Here is a 15,398-nt window from a genome sequence, read left to right on the forward strand (position 1 = left end):
TCCGGAAAACGGGAGTTTATTTTCATACTCTGTAAATAGTAGCTTCGCGATCAACACAAACACGGAGCGATCTCAATGGTGTTCACCCGGAGGACAGTCTGTGGGTTCACGATAACTGGAAAAGACGGACAAGAGGGTCACCGCTCGGCCACGGATTCCGCCGCTGTTCGTGAGCTACAGTGAAACCCTGCTGCTGGGCCACCCGAACTTTCCATGGGGTTGGCCTCACACCGGCTCTCCCCAGGCAGCAGGCACGCGTGGGCCCCGCCGGCCACCTGCCGTGAGCGCGTCACGGCGGGTGCTTTCCTCTCTGCCCACACGGCCCACGGGCACCATCAGACACAGCAACACCAGGGCCTGGAGGCCGGGAGCGTCCTGGCTTGGGGGCGGACGGCCCGTCTGCCCGAGCCTGGGGCTACCTGATGGCGGCCTGACCTGCGGGGAGGCCGGCCTACTGGTTCGGGATATTTTAGTGACTCCCCACTATGAACAGCTTAGGCAGCCCTTACGGCGTCACCAAGGACCGTGGGTGCTATGCGCTCCCGGAGGCGGGATTCCGTAGCCCGCGCGTCCCAGCCACGAGGAGCCCCCACCCTGTCAGTTAACCGGGCAACGGAAGGTGGCCGTCGACTGGGGCAAAGAAGGGTGACGTGTGGGGGTCAAAAAGAACGGGGCGGCACGGGCCAGGCCTCGGCTGGGCGCTCCCCCAGGACGGGGGGGGCAGAGAGTGGGTAGTGCCAGCTGGACTGAGACCCAGGCGGGTCTCCTCCAGCCTGGGGCCTCCTCCCTGTGAGCCCAGGTGCCCCGGTGCCCTCTACCCTGGATGCGTGGAGCCCGGCACCCACACCAAGAGGCTGGGCGGGGAAAGCCGGCCTCCTGCCCTTGCTCAGGGGACGCTCTCGCCTTCCTGACCCCTCGCATCGCACCCTCTGCAACACTCCTGCAGCGCGCTCCAAAACGCCCCGGGATGAGGCCTCCTCTCCCCTTCCCGCTCACTGGCCGCTGAGCCCACCCCACGGCCCCTCTCTTCCCTCACGTGCTGCTCACGAGCCCCTGCCTGTGCACCCACGCGGGGGACACGCACAGGTGCCACACACGAGTGAGGTGTCTGCTGTGAAGTCACCCCTCAGACTCGCTGCTCCCAACTCCACCCTGGGTCTCCCCGGCCGCGCCAGGGTGCCTCCTCCCTGCGCGGCTCAGGCGGTCGGCCACCGCGGGTCAGGGCCTGCCTTGTCCCGTCGTCCCCACGCTGCAAGCTGCCCGAAGCGTCATCACGCAGCTCCCCCTGGTCCACGGTGGGCTTTGCTTCTTCCCTCTCCGACCTCTGACCTCACCCCCTGCCACCTGAGGGGAGCCTGAGGCTCCCGGGCCCTCCCTCTGCACCCCTCCACCTGTCCATCCCCCTCAGACCTGTGAGGCCGGGCAGAGCTCCCTCCCTGGGGTGTGGCCCCGGCGGAGCACGAACGAGGTGCCAGCCACGCTTTCTCTAACTTACCTTTCTTCTTCCTGTAGTTTTTCCTTCTCTGAAATTTCATATTGATTTTTGGCCATGATTCTGTCTTTTCAATGACTGTGGCTTCTACCCGAACGAGATCCTTTCTAGAAGATGGAAAATACCCTTTTGATTATTTTTCAAGCTTACTAATGCTTTCTGTAAGAATTTCCAAAATGAAGTTTTACTGTTGTATGTGTGTGTGTGTGTGTGTGTGTGTGTGTGTGTGCTATAAAAGCGATATGTCCTTTTCCCTGCAGACATTTTGAAAAGCACGTAGCAGCCCGATCAAGATCAGTGCAGAAAGGACAGGGCTGGGGGGACTGGCAAAGTAAGTGAAGAGGGATAAACTCCCAGTGATGAAATAAATCAGTCATGGGGACGTGACTACAGCAGAGAATACAGTCAATAAGGCTGTAATCGCTTCGTGTGGTGACAAACGGTGACCAGGCCCGTGGGGGGCGTGCACTCTGCAACGTATGAAGATACCACACGCCTAAAACGAACGCCGTGTCATATGTGAATTATACAATTCAACACCATAAAAAAAGAACAGCATCAGGGTGCCTGGCCGGCTCAGTCAGTGGAGCACATGGCTCTTCATGTTGGGGTTGTGAGTTCGAGCCCCACGTTCGGTAGAGTTTACTTAAAAAAAAAAAAAAAAAAGAAAAGAAAGAAAAAAAGACAGCAGGGGCGCCTGGGTGGCTTAGTAGGTTAAGCGCCCGACTCTTGATTTTGGCTCAGGCCGCGATCTCACGGTTTGTGAGCTCGAGCCCCGCGTCGGGCTCTGAGCTGACAGCAAGGGGCCTGCTTGGGATTCTCTCTCTGCCCCTCCCACTGCTTGCACGCATGAGTGCGCCCTCTCTCCCTCTTTCTCTTTCTCAAAATAAACAAACATTAAACCAAAACAAAACCAGCAAGAAGATCGCAGCGTAGTCCGTCAACAAATCGTAAGGGCCTTATGCCGTAATAAGTTAGTTAACGGGACAACGCTGTGGTCCGGGGATCCTCTGCCCGGCGACCCTGCGGTGGCCCGCGTGGGTCCTGGACAAAGCCAACGTGAGCGAGCGTGTTACCCGAGGAGCGGCTTGCCAAGTAACGTGAAGTTGTCGGCTCCCACCAACAGCACCTGCGGAGCGAAACAGACACGTTACCGGCAAGTGACACGAGAGCTCGCCGATCAGGCGGCGACACAAACACCCTGGAGAATGAGACAGTGTGCCGATGGCATGCCGCCGACCAGGCTACCTCATGAGTCGGTGCCTGGGACGGGAGCCGCTCAGGACCTGGCAAGCGGCAGCCGCGGCAGGAAAAACCGAGCCCTCGACCCGGTGATTCGGTGGCTCTTTTCTTTTTTTTTCCCTTTTAAACTTTTTATTGGGGGCGCCTGGGTGGCTCGGTCGGTTCAGCGTCTGACTTCGGCTCAGGTCATGATCTCACGGTCCGTGGGTTTGAGCCCTGTGTCGGGCTCTGTGATGACAGCTCAGAGACTGGAGCCTGCTTCGGATTCTGTGTCTCCCTTTCTCTCTGCCCCTCCCCTGTTCATGCTCTGTCTCTGTCTCAAAAATAAATAAAATAAAACGTTAAAAAAAAAAATTTAACTTTTTATTGGAAGTTATGACATAGACAAGGAGAAAAATGCACAAATCATACTGGGGTACTTTTTTTTTTAAGTTTACTTCTTTATTTCAGAGAGTGCAGAGCAAGCAGGGGAGGGGCGAGGGGGGGCAGGAAGAGAGAATCCCACGCGGGTTCCACACTGCCATCAAGGAACCCCACGTGGGGCTCGAACTTACGAACCGGGAGCTGAAATCAAGAGTCGGATGCTTAACCGACTGAGCCCAGCGGGGCCCTCGTTCTGTGGCATCTTTTGAAGCAGCTCGTAATGCTAACCCTGCGCACTCAGGTTCAAGTGTATTTTCTGAGGACTGCGGAATCCCATCCAGCAGCCTTTCTCGGCACGGCCAAGTGTGGCCTCCCAGGAAGACCTCTTTGCGCTGCAAGGGCAGGGGTTTTTATTGAAGTTGGAGAACCATCTGAAGTTTGACTGTAAGAAAAATACCTGAGCATATGAAACTTAAACATCTAAAGGCAAAAAGCGACTTCTGTAGCAGTGTAAACGGGCTCTTTATGCCAAACGATGACAATCAAAAAACTTTCACGGTTCCTTCAAGGACGATGTGTTTCCTGCTCCTAGAGTCTAGATTTCCTAAGTTAGGAATAAACAACCCGCGTTAGGTGAGGCTTTCGTCTATGTTAACGTGATGTGTTTGAGAACAATGTCTTTGGGAGGTGCCTGGCCGGCTCCGTCGGTCAAGTGTGGGAGTCTTGATCTCAGGGTTGCGAGTTCGAGTCCCATGTATAGAGATTGTTAAAAAAACAAAACAAAGCAAAAAGCCTTTTTAGAAGCCTTCACAGATACACTTTTTTGTTTAAATTTTTAACATTTATTTATTTATTTATTTATTTATTAAATTTTTTTAACCTTTATTTTTGAGACAGAGGGAGACAGAGCATGAATGGGGGTGGGTCAGAGAGAAGGAGACACAGAATCTGAAACAGGTTCCAGGCTCTGAGCTGTCAGCACAGAGCCTGACGCAGGGCTCAAACTCACGGACTGCGAGATCACGACCTGAGCCGAAGTCGGACGCTTAACCGACAGAGCCACCCAGGCGCCCCTTAACGTTTATTTATTTTTCAGACAGAGAGAGACAGAGCACGAATGGGGGAGGGTCAGAGAGAGAGAGGGAGACACAGAATCCGAAGCAGGCTCCAGGCTCCGAGCCATCAGCCCAGAGCCTGACGCGGGGCTCGAACCCACGGACCGTGAGATCATGACCTGAGCCGAAGTCGGATGCTTAACCAACTGAGCCACCCAGGCGCCCCCAGATACACTCTTAAAGGCTCCCGTTACTTTAGACCGTGCTCACAAGCTCATGACCGGCCACTGTGTCATTAAGGAGAGGAGAGTTCTGAGGGTTGCTGATGTCCAAAACAGTTAATTAGTCCAGCTCTGGGCTCAGATCACAGGCTGGGAGAAGAACTTCTTAGAAACAGAATTTAATGCTCTGCTTGGTGAAATACATAAAGAGTCTGCAGTCACAAAGGAAGAAGTCTTAATGAAGAAAACCACATGTGTTATGGTACGTTACGCTAACAGTTAAACCTATCCTACAGAAATGACCTAGTGCAGAGAACTTAAATTTTATATACTTTTATAAGTAGAACAGGCCAAAAACAAATAGAGCCGCCCAAAACAGCAAACAGAATGCTAAGTGATGGGTAGAAACGCTAAGTTCACAGACGGAGCGGTGTAGAACGGCCGGCAAGATCAATCAGTCCCAGGGAAATGCCTCTGAATCCATCAGGGGCGCCTGGGGGGGCTCAGTCTGTTCAGCATCTGACTCTGGATTTTGGCTCAGGTCGTGATGTCATGGTTTGTGAGATCGAGCCCCACGTCGGGTTCTGTGCTGACAGTGTGGAGCCTGCTTGGGATTCTCTCTCTCCCTCTCTCCCCTGCTTATGCACGTGCTGTCTCTCTCTCTCAAATATTAAAAAAAAAAAAAAAGAAAAAAAAGCAGCAGCCATCGATTCGAAGGCCAGAGTGGTGTTCCAGCTGAAACATTTCTCCTGTAACATGGGGTTGAAAGTCTACGTGTTCACCTGGACGCCCATTATGTTCTGTGGGAGCACGTTACGGAGACAGGAGACGAATCAGCACACATACTTTCCTCTGCGGAACGTGCTGCCTGCCTCCCTGTGACAGGGTCTCCTGGGTGGGTGGGTGGGGGGGCAGCCGCCCGCCCCTCCCTGCCTGCCACCCTCGGGGAGGATGCTGCTCTCCTGCCCCACGGGTATGCTTGCCTTCACCCGCCGACCTGAGGGAGTCTCCCCAGTGATGCGCCCGGGGAGCGGGATGACACGTCTGGTGACTGTCACTGACAGTCTCACCTTCTCCAGCCGGATCCTCTCCCCACACGCGACGTCTAATTCATTGTCAATTAAAATCAGGTCCTCGGAGGTCACCTTCCACTGGTGGCTGGCAAAGTGCACCACGGCGAAGAGCCTGCCGTACTGGCCGGTGGCGATCAGCTCGTTCACCTTCCCCACAACCTCTGGGGGGGGGGGAGAGGGAGAGTCAGGACCGGGCTGGGTCGGTCAGCTACTCATGACCCGGACGGCAGCCGCTCCACCCCACCCGGCCCCAGCCGCTGTGACCGTGGTACAGGACCACGTGGCCCCTGCTCCCTCTCAGCGGGACAGGAAGCTTCCCCGGGAGCTGGCACCCTCAAAAGGGGAGCTCACAGCCGGGGGGCTGCTTCCTCTCCCTGATGCGGGCAGTGTCAGCCCGCTGTTCCCAGGAGCACAGGCACTCGGGGCACGTGGGGCTTTTCCAGACCAAGTCCCCAACCCCATACGATACCCCGCTCTGGCCTGAGCACTGTCTCTCTGACTCTGGGGAGGACAAACCTTCACCCTGTTCGATTCCCCGTCTTTACTAAGAAAAGGCCAGAGGACTGGCAAAGCAAAAGGAGAGGCCATTTTGCAGGTAAGGAAAAGCTAGAATTATGCCGCATAGCATTGGGGTCCACCTGGAAGCTTCTGCCCACACAGCTCCCTGCTTCCGCCGCCCCGGCTCGGGTTACAGCCCCTGTGGAGCCCTGACCCACCAGCCTGCGCGGGGCTGGGTGCGCGGGGCTGGGTGCGCGGGGGAGGAAGACATCCTTCCTGCCCTGAAAGCGGAGTCCAGGCCGGAAGCCGCACCGAGGAAGGGGAGGACGCTGTTTAGCTGGCGCGGCATCTCAAAGACGCCACCCGCTACCCCGCGTGTCTAGCTCTGTAAAAAATACCGAGGGTGCCGCGCCCCCTCATGGCAGCCACGGCGGCCGGCCACACCGTCCCTCCTCACGGCCACAAGCTCTGGGCGGACACCCGTCCCGACACCCCGACGGTTTCTCCAACGCCCAGGACGGCACGGGCTCCCGCTGCCCCCCGTGCACCCTGTTCTTCTGATCGCGGACAGATCTGTCCCTGACCCCGTGCTCCTACCAGCGGCGGGAAGCACGGATGGCCCGGGGGCCCCTCCCTCACTTACGCAGCCTGCCCTGAACGTGCTCGGCGCTCAGGAGTATTTGCTAAGTGAACGACGGTTTAACTTTTTGTGCTCGGTGGCGAAAATGGGCCTGAGCATTCACACTGGGCCTCAGAGCGCCTGGCGACGCGACATCCTGTCTGCGGCCAGGTGACCGCCTCTGTCAGGGAGGGGGGCACCGCCCTCCAGCTTCTGCCCCCGTTACCTGCGTGCTGTCTGGTCTCCTCAGCTGGGTCTGGCAGAACAACCTCTGGCCAAGGCGGTGAACTCAGCGACGTTTCAGGAACGTACCTGCAAAACATTTTCACGTGTGCATCACCGTTCAGAATCTGTGAGACGGGGCTGCGCTCCCAAGCCCGGGGGGCGGAGGAGGGGGGCACGGCAAGTGCAAACTCACGGCCGTGCTGCCACGTGACGACCGAGGACAGGCTCCCGCACAGCCTCTCGGAAGGAGCAGGGATTCCAAGGAACACGCACCAATCACTCGTAATTAAAACGGAATTCCGACCATCTTATTCCAGAAGATCCCCTCCTTGGAATAACCACGCCCCGGGCCGGTGGCCCATGCGAGGAAGCCGGGCCCTCTCAGTGTCCCCAGGGCACACGTGCTCGGAGGGAAGGGCTGCAGCGCTGTGCTCCCCTCCCCCCAACACTCCACAAGAAGATAAGAAGCTCTCAGCACCTCCCCCCACCCAGCCCACCGGGCTCCTGTGTCTCATCTTGGCCCTCGAGGGCCCTGAGGGCAGGACTCCAACGTCAGGACCGTTTCCCCTGCTCTCCCCCTTCCCCGCCAGCCCGAACCTCTAACTCCCACCCGGCAGGGGCCTGCTCGGCCTTCATGGGGGGACAGGAGCCAGGCAGGCCTGCATCTGAAGCCCAGCTCTGCTGACAGAGTAACGCGACCTTGGCAAGTGTCTCACTAAACGGGAATAAAAGCCCCTCCCTCCCCCCCCCCCCCCCCCCCCCCCCCGGGGCTGGGCAGGGTCAGGAGGGTCAGTGTGCCCGGAAGGCTGGGCAGCGGGGATGCGCTCAGGAGCAGGGGCAGTGCCGTCGCGGGTCTGTCCTGTGCCGCAGCCAGGCGTCTGCCCGCGGCACGGGAGCCGGGTGCACCGGGCCGGGAGCCTGGAGGCAAAAGAGGGCCGCGGGGTCTTTCTGACTTCCCGATCTACTTCTGCCTCCAACTACTGTCGCCTGCAAAGAGGGGAGAGCTCGGGAGGCCAAACTGAATTATTCAGAAGCATCTTGGAGCTTCTGTCCCTTTGCTGCCAGACGGTGACAGGTCGGCGTTTCTGCTGCAAAGCTCCAGCAAGGAGAAAAGGCCACTCGACAGGCAGAGCCGCCGACTGCGCAGCAGGACCCACGTCGCCGGCGGTCAGCAGGTGCTCAACACAGACCCGTGAGTCAAACGCTCTCCGGGACGGGGTCCGCTGGCCACAAAATTAAACCGGGCTCGTCCGCTGTGCTGACCTCGGAGCACCCAGAGACACGTCCCGGCTCTGCGGCCGGGCAATGACCTCTGACGGACCCGGAGGCGCGGAGTCTGTGCGCGGGAGCCCCGGCCCCCCTGCCGGGTCGGGCGGCACCCCGCTGCGGACTGGCGAGCTGGAGGCCCGTGGGGAAATAGGAAGAACCAGGCAAATTAACTACCATCCCCCTTCAGGGGCTCTCTCTGTAAGCAGGTTCTGTCTTTCGACTTCTTCTCAACGTAAGAGAGCCCTGAATGTCTCCATTTCTGAGATCCTGTGACCCAGGGGCAGCTGACACTCTGGGACAACTTCCCGTCCGACACGCACTGCCCTAAGCTCTTTAGACGTGGAAATTTACTGAGTGCTCACAGGATTCCACCGAGATGGACATGAACATCACTCCCATCTTGCAGAAGAGGAAAGGAAGCCCAGAGTGGACCACCCGCCCAGGGACCTGCCCCAGGCTGCGAGAGGCGGGGCCGGGATAGGAGGCGGGGCTTCCTCGCTTTTAACTGCTACTAGGGCGTGACTTTGTCAGATTCACTTCCTGTAGTTTTCCCCAAAGCGTGATGCTTTAATACTGAATCCGCTCTTCCCAGTGGTATTTAAGCTGTTCCTAGAAATTCTGATACAACCTTCCATACTCCCACTTGGAAGTCTCTAACTCGGAGTTAAAAACTTTGCTTAATAAAACAGCTACGTAAGGCCCGGGAGCACACTCGTCTTCGGGTTTCTCGATGCCCCATCCACACTTACGTCGAAGGTTTTAGAAAAACACTTTCACAAAAGTTACATATTTTCGAAAACCCACGCACGTGCAGTTTTGGCTTTAGAACGACAGTCCCACAAACGAAGGGTCGCCCGAACCCACATTTGGACATTACCCTTGTGGAACTGAAGTGCTCTGTGAACCGAACCTTCGGGAAGCCGACCCCAGGGAAGCTGAGGGGACAAGAAAAAGGGGTAGTTACTGGTATGAAATGCCACAGCTCTTCACAAAGCTAAACACACAACGCTCTTGCTGGTACCCGAGTCAGACCACCACACTATCACATGCCTGTGGAATAATCTAGGTCACCGAAGCTAAAAGAACGTCACTTAGTTACTGCTTGTGTGTGCCGAGATGTGCTCATCACACCATCGAAAGTTTTCAAGCAATCTCTACACTCGATGTGGGGCTCAAATTCACGACCCCGAGATCAAGACTCACAAGCCTCTTCTGATGGAGCCAGCCGCGTGCCCCTGACCGCATCATTGAAAAGAGCCCCAAACCGGAATCCCTCACCCACGAATCCACTCCTCGACCACCAGGTGCCCAGCAGGTTCAGACGCTGTTCTGGGCCTCCAAGACGGCCCGAGGGGCTATTCTCACCCCTGTACTGTCCCTCTGAGATGGAGCCGGTCTCTGTGACCGATGGCACATGGCATAAGTGATGTTGCAGAACTTCTGAGATTAGGTTATAAAAGACTGGAACGGAGGGCTCCTGCCGACAGGCAAGGAGTGAGATTGGAAATGGACTGTCCTTGGGGCGCCCGGGTGGTGGCTCAGTTGTTTGAGTGTCAGCTCATGATCTCACGGTTCGTGGGTTCGAGCCCCGTGTCGGGCTCTGTGCTGATAGTTCAGAGCCTGGAGCCTGCTTCGGATTCTGTGTCTCTCTCCCTCTCTCTCAAAGATAAACATTAAAAAAAAAGAAAAGAAAAGAAAAGAAAAAAAAAAAGAAACGATCATACAGCCCCAGCCGACAGCCTGACTGCCGTCTAATGAGAGCCAGAACCACCCAGCAAAACTGCTCCCGCACTCCTGACCATCCGAAACGGTATGACATAAAGTTAGACATCTTTAGCGGCTGGGGTTTGGACTCGCTTGTTATGCAGCAGGTGACCAATACACCAAGGGACAAAGGCAGTCACCCCCTACTGAGTCAAGAGCCTGGAAGTCAGATGCAGAGCTTAGGAGCAAAAAGAAGAGAGCAGGAACTCAGTGGCCGTTGAGGGTTTATTTATTCATTTACCTCTGAAGATGTTCTGTTATTAAAGTTCTTTTGCGGGGGTGTCTGGCTGGCTCAGTTGGTAGAGCGTCTGACTTTTTTTTTTTTTTTTAATTTAAATGTTTATTCACTTATTTTGCAAGAGGGAGGGAGAGCACGAGCCGGCGAGGGGAGGAGAGGGAGAATCCCAGGCAGGCTGCATGCTCCGTGCAGAGCCTGACGCGGGTCAAACCCACAAACTGTGAGATCGTGACCTGAACGGAAATCAAGCATCGGATGCTTTTTTAAAAAAACGTTTTTAAAGTTTATTTATTTTGAGAGAGAGAGAGTGAGCAGGGAAGGGGCGGGGAGGGGGAGACAGAGAGAGAGAGAGAGAGAGAGAGAGAGAGAGAGAGAGAGAGAGAGACAGAGAGAATCCCAAGCAGGCTCCCCGCTGTCAGCACAGAGCTCAACGCAGGGCTTGAACTCTCGAACTTGAGATAATGACCTGAGCTGAAACCAAGAGTCAGATACTCAACCGACTGAGCCACCCAGGGGACCCAACGTTTTTTTTTTTAAAGTTTTATTTTTATTTTGAGAGAGACAGAGACAGTGCAAGTGGGGGAGGGGCGGAGAAAGGGAGAGAGAGAATCCCAAGCAGGCGGCACGCTGTCAGCCCAGAGCCTGATTCGGGGCTGGGTCCCACAAACCGTGAGATCGTGACCTGAGATGAACTCAAGACTCGGATGCTTACCTGACGGAACCACTTCCGTGCACCAGAGTAGACAACTCTTGATCTCAGGGTTGTGAGTTTGAGCCCCACTTAAGGGAGCCTACTTAAATTAAAAAAAAAAAAAAAAAAGTTTCCTTTGTATCTATTTTTCTGTTTTTGTTATGAACACACGTTGACTTTTGTCAAATATTTCCTGTATCTATTGACGCTTTTTTTTTTTTGAGCTATAATTGACATACCATAAAATTCACCCTTTCGTAGCTACCTGCTAGCAGGTGTTTCCAACTATGGGTCTCTTGGGTTGGTTTCCTCCTCTCCTCTGCTACCTCGCTGCGCCTGGGGTTTAGATCTTGGACCTTCTCTCTCCTTTATCTATGACCACTCGTCTGGTGACTGCACTTAGCTGGATGGATTTGAGGACCACCAGTATGCTTAAGGTGCAGCCTGGACCTGACTCCCCACTTGACCATCTGCCATCACCACTTGCGAGTCTAACAGGCATCTCGAAACCTACAAAGGCTCCAGGTTCCCCCGAGTGCCTGCTTCTCCTCCCCATCTCACGTGACCACAACTTCATCTCTCCAGGTGCTCGGGCCAAAAGTCTCCATCATTTCGGACCCTTCTCTCTCCTGCCTTCACAGCTATTGGCAGTTCCTCCTGGTTCTCCTCTTCAAGAGATCCGGGTTCTGACGACGTACGTTCTCCAACCCACCCCCACCTCCCGCCTGAACTACCACTAATGTCCTGCTCTCCCCATTACCTCCCTTCTCTGCACAGCAACTAGAGTGATCCTGCTAAAACCTAGGTGGGATCCTGTCACTATTATGCTGAAACTCTCCACGAGCCTCCTATTTCATTCAGAGAAAAAGCCAAAGCCCTTGCAGTGGCCTACAGGGCACGGGCAGCGTGATCCCCTCCGTCTCTCTGAGCCCATCTTGTTGTTCATTCCGCACCCGCCGCTCAGGCTGCCTGGCTATTCCCATAACATGCCAGGCCCGTGCCAAGCACATGCCCACCTCAAAACCTGTGTTCCTTGACCGTTCTTCCCCTGGAACCTCCCTCCCCCGCAATCCACAAGGCTACTTCCCTTCTTTTCTCTGGGTCTCTGCTCAAACACTATCTCAGTAGAGAGGCTTCCTTGACCATCCTATTTAAAACTGGTCCCCTCCCTCCCAACCTACGCTTTCTTTTTCTCTGTAAGACTTATCAGCTTCCAGCACACTATGTAATGTGTGTATTTAAAAAAATATTCTTAAAGTTTATTTTCTTGACAGAGTGTCCAAGTGGGGTTGGGCTGGTGGGGAGTGGGGGGGAGGGAGGGAGAGAGGGAGGGAGACAGAGAGAGGGAGGGGGGAGAAGCAGGCAGGAGGGGGAGAGGGAGAGGGGGGGGGAGAGAGAGAGAGAGAGAGAGAGAGAGGCAGAGAGGGAGAGAGGGAGAATCCTAAGCAGGCTCCACTTCGTCTGTGTTTCTTAAAGTGGGCGTCCGGACTTGAACACGGCATTCCAGGGGTGGTTTTACGTGGGGGTAGAAAGCAGTGGTTTCCAGTGCTTTTGTAAAAACGTTCCTGCCAACTTAAAGCCAAGTTTCACCAGGGCACCTGGGTGGCTCAGGTCATGATCTCACGGTGGGTGAGTTGGAGCCCCACTCGCGGCTTGCTTCTGTCTGCTTGTCAGCACAGAGCCCACATCGGATCCCCTCTCTCTGCCCCAACCCCGCTTGCACTCTTTCATCAACAAACAGTTAAAAAAAAAAAAACCCTTCACCATTTCCCAGACGGGGACAGGGAAGGTTGGAAGAGTGGCTCGTAGCCCGGGGGCGATGGTAAAGCACAGGCGTCTAGAGGTCTGTATCCCTCTTCCCCCACTCCCCGCCGTGTGACCCTGGGCAAGTTACCTAAGCTCTGTGAACCGAGCCTCAGTTTGCCCCCCTCCGGTAACACCGGGCCTGCAGAGAAGTCGAAGGGCTGCGGTCAGCAGCTAAGCTCCTAAAGGACCCAGGATCCGAACCCAGGTTTCACCCACCGCAGGGCCGGTGCTATATTCGCCGCATCAGGGAAAGCGGTCAACACCGAAGGCACCGGGGCGGACGCAGACACGCGCGCCCCGACCCCTCCTCTCACCCCGCCGCCCGGGTCTCACCCGCTCCGGGCCCCGACGCGCTCAGGACGCTGCGGCTGCAGGCGGACGCCAGCCGCCCGAGGCCGACCCGCACGGCCCGCGCGGTTACGGCCGCCGCCATCTTCCCGCGGCCTCGGCCGGAAGCGGAAGCGGCAGCGGCGCGAACCTTGTGCGTCGACGCACCGGGCCCGGCCGGGAACTCCGCCGCGCGCCGCAGCGGGACCTCTGCCGCCGCGGGCCCGGGCCGGGCGGCGGTCATGGCCTCGGCGGCTGTGGAGAGCTTCGTGAGCAAGCAGTTGGACCTGCTGGAGCTCGAGAGAGACGCGGAGGTCGAGGAGCGCAGGTACTGGGTGGACCGGCCGGGATTTGCCCTTCTGCTCCCTGAGTCCCGCCCGCGGCGCTGTGCGTGTGTGTGTGTGTATGTGTGTGTGTGTGTGTGTGTGTGTGTGTGTGTGTGTTTGGGGGGGCTCGGCCGCCTCTGGAGATGGGACCCTGTCGCCTCCCGGGTGGCCGTACCGGTTTGGGGCCTTCACTTCAGGAAGCCCTTTCTTCTTGGCCTGGAGCCCCCACCCCCGAACTTCCAGTCCCAGGCCTTGCCCCTGCCCCCAGAGCGTTCTCAGCCCTTCTCTCTTTCGGGGCCCGGCCGTGGGAAAGGGCGACGATGCGGCCTCCTGGGCCCTGGTCTGGGTAGGGGATGGGCCTGGCTTTGGGCGGGGAGTGGGGGAGGTGGGCCTGGCTTTGGGCAGGGAGTGGGCCTGGACCTGGGCCTGGGGGGGGAGTGGGGAGTAGAGGGGTTGGGGGGCAGGGGGTGGTCCTGGGCCTGGGCGAGGGGGTGGGGTGTTGTAGGCCTGGCTTTGGGCAGGGGGTGGGCCTGGGCCGGGGGGGGGGGGGGGGGGGGAGTGGGGGAGGTGGAGGGGTGGGGGAGGTGGGCCTGGCCTTGGTCAGGGAGTGGGCCTGGGCCTGGGCCTGGGCAGGAGGTGGGCTTGCCTGGACTGTTAACTTCCAGTTGGGCACACTCATGCTGTGTGTGCGGAAAAGGCTGTGCAAGCTCTGATGGCGACCAGCTCCCCCTGGGGAGGGCGAGGCTAAGGCTGGCTTTGGGGACAGGTGGTGCCTGAGCAGAAAAACAGGAGTGAAGGTTTCCTGGATAGAAGAGGAAGGAGAGGAGCCTTGAGGCGCCTTCCTGGATGAGATGGGAGGGCAGCCTTGCACCTGAGGGTGCGTGCCGTAGAGAGCCCGGCTTGCTTCTCAACGCGAATATTCATTTAGCTGAAGAAGTAACAGCCAGGGCTTATGGAGCGCTCACTGTAAATGCTCTTTCCAGACCCTCGTTCCTTCAAACCTCAGTGTTCTTCTCATTTGGTGCCCGAGGAGGCTGTGACAGAGCAGTTCAGTCACTTGCTCAGGTTAACACAGGTGGAGTCAGGATCGGAGGCTAGGAGTCTGATTCCAGGGTCCGCACTGCAGACATCGATGGGCTTTGCTTTGTGTGTGGCTGTGTGACTTTGCAGGTTACGTCGCTGAGCCTTAGAGCCACCTCGCCTGTAAAGTGGGATTATTCCCACCTCATGGGTTTGCTGTGAGCACAAGATGGCCTGCTGTCAGGTGCCCAGCTCAGTGCCGGGCGCAGTGAGCACCCACAGAAGGGTAGGCATCGGTCAGGTTGAGAAGGGTCTTGCGGGTGAGCTTGTGTTATATTCCGTGTGCAGAGGCCGGCTCTCCGCACAGGTAAGAGGGTGGGGTATTCACCTTAGAAATAAAACAGCCAGTTCCTCTCCTAGCAGTTCTGGACGTGGAATTCATAACAGCAGAGGATTGCAGTTCTGGACATGGAATCTGTGGCCTAAGCTCTAGGCTAGTGCAACCAGGGAAGGGGAGGACCTTTATTTTGTGGAGGAAGGAGTCGGGAGGGGTAGTTTCGAACTGAAGTCCGTTACAGAAGGGGCAAGAGTTCGGGAAGACGGCCGCTTCTCGCTGGCTGCGTCCAGGGGTAGTGGATTTCTTGTAGGAGTTGCAGGGTGCATCATTCCTGTTGTGGGATGGTCTGGCCCCTTTGCTGTGGGGGGGTCTGTCACCGACAGTTCTGGTCGCTGACATCTGTAGGTGCAGCTCCCCCTTCTGGCCTCCCCGCTGCATTTCAGTGAGGTTTTCTCTTCGTTTTCACGGGTGGGGGGAGGGGAGGCGGGTGAATAGATTCGTGTTTTGGGTGGATTGCTCGGGTGCTGCTGCTTGGGACTGGACAGGGCAAGCCCCAGAGGTGAGGCAGTTAGGAGGCTCTGTCTAGTCCAGACGATGTAGCTGGTGTGGGTTGAACCAGGGTTATGGTGGGGAGGATGGAGGCAGAGGCGGATTCGCGAGGGTGCAGATGGTGGGGGGTGGGGGGGGGGCTACGATGGACTTAGTGACAGGTGGGAACCAGGATGTGCAGTCAGAGCAGAGCAGGGCCAGCGCGTAGCTCTGCCCGCAGGAGGATGTGGGGGAGCCCGATCCGAGGGGCAGTTGTGGAGCCCCCTTGGGGTCTTACTTGGTG

At 57.0% G+C, this 15,398-nt stretch overlaps 2 protein-coding genes across 3 annotated transcripts in view; one reads left to right on the forward strand and one right to left on the reverse strand.

Moving 5' to 3' along the window:
- MRPL21 (mitochondrial ribosomal protein L21) lies at positions 1-13,127 on the reverse strand. 2 transcript variants are annotated; one of them, XM_023240172.2, is made up of 8 exons: positions 12,890-13,127; positions 12,645-12,695; positions 8,935-8,992; positions 6,790-6,875; positions 5,444-5,607; positions 2,569-2,621; positions 1,496-1,599; positions 1-115 (listed from the first exon to the last, which is right to left on the reverse strand). In XM_023240172.2, the coding sequence occupies exons 1-8, from the start codon at positions 13,125-13,127 to the stop codon at positions 51-53; spliced, it is 819 nt and encodes a 272-aa protein (XP_023095940.2). In that variant the 3' UTR covers positions 1-50. The 2 variants fall into 2 exon arrangements, with proteins under 2 accessions (XP_023095940.2, XP_011285406.2); XM_011287104.4 differs by lacking the exon at positions 12,645-12,695.
- The window catches only part of IGHMBP2 (immunoglobulin mu DNA binding protein 2), a 26,356-nt gene continuing 24,038 nt past the window's right edge, over positions 13,081-15,398 (forward strand). Inside the window, exon 1 of the mRNA XM_045039673.1 lies at positions 13,081-13,211. Within this exon, the coding sequence (XP_044895608.1) occupies positions 13,126-13,211 (86 nt within the window). The 5' untranslated portion in view covers positions 13,081-13,125. The remainder of the gene's footprint in view (positions 13,212-15,398) is intronic.

Source organism: Felis catus, chromosome D1 (assembly GCF_018350175.1).
Source record: "Felis catus isolate Fca126 chromosome D1, F.catus_Fca126_mat1.0, whole genome shotgun sequence".
Classification (NCBI taxonomy): Eukaryota; Metazoa; Chordata; class Mammalia; order Carnivora; family Felidae; genus Felis; species Felis catus.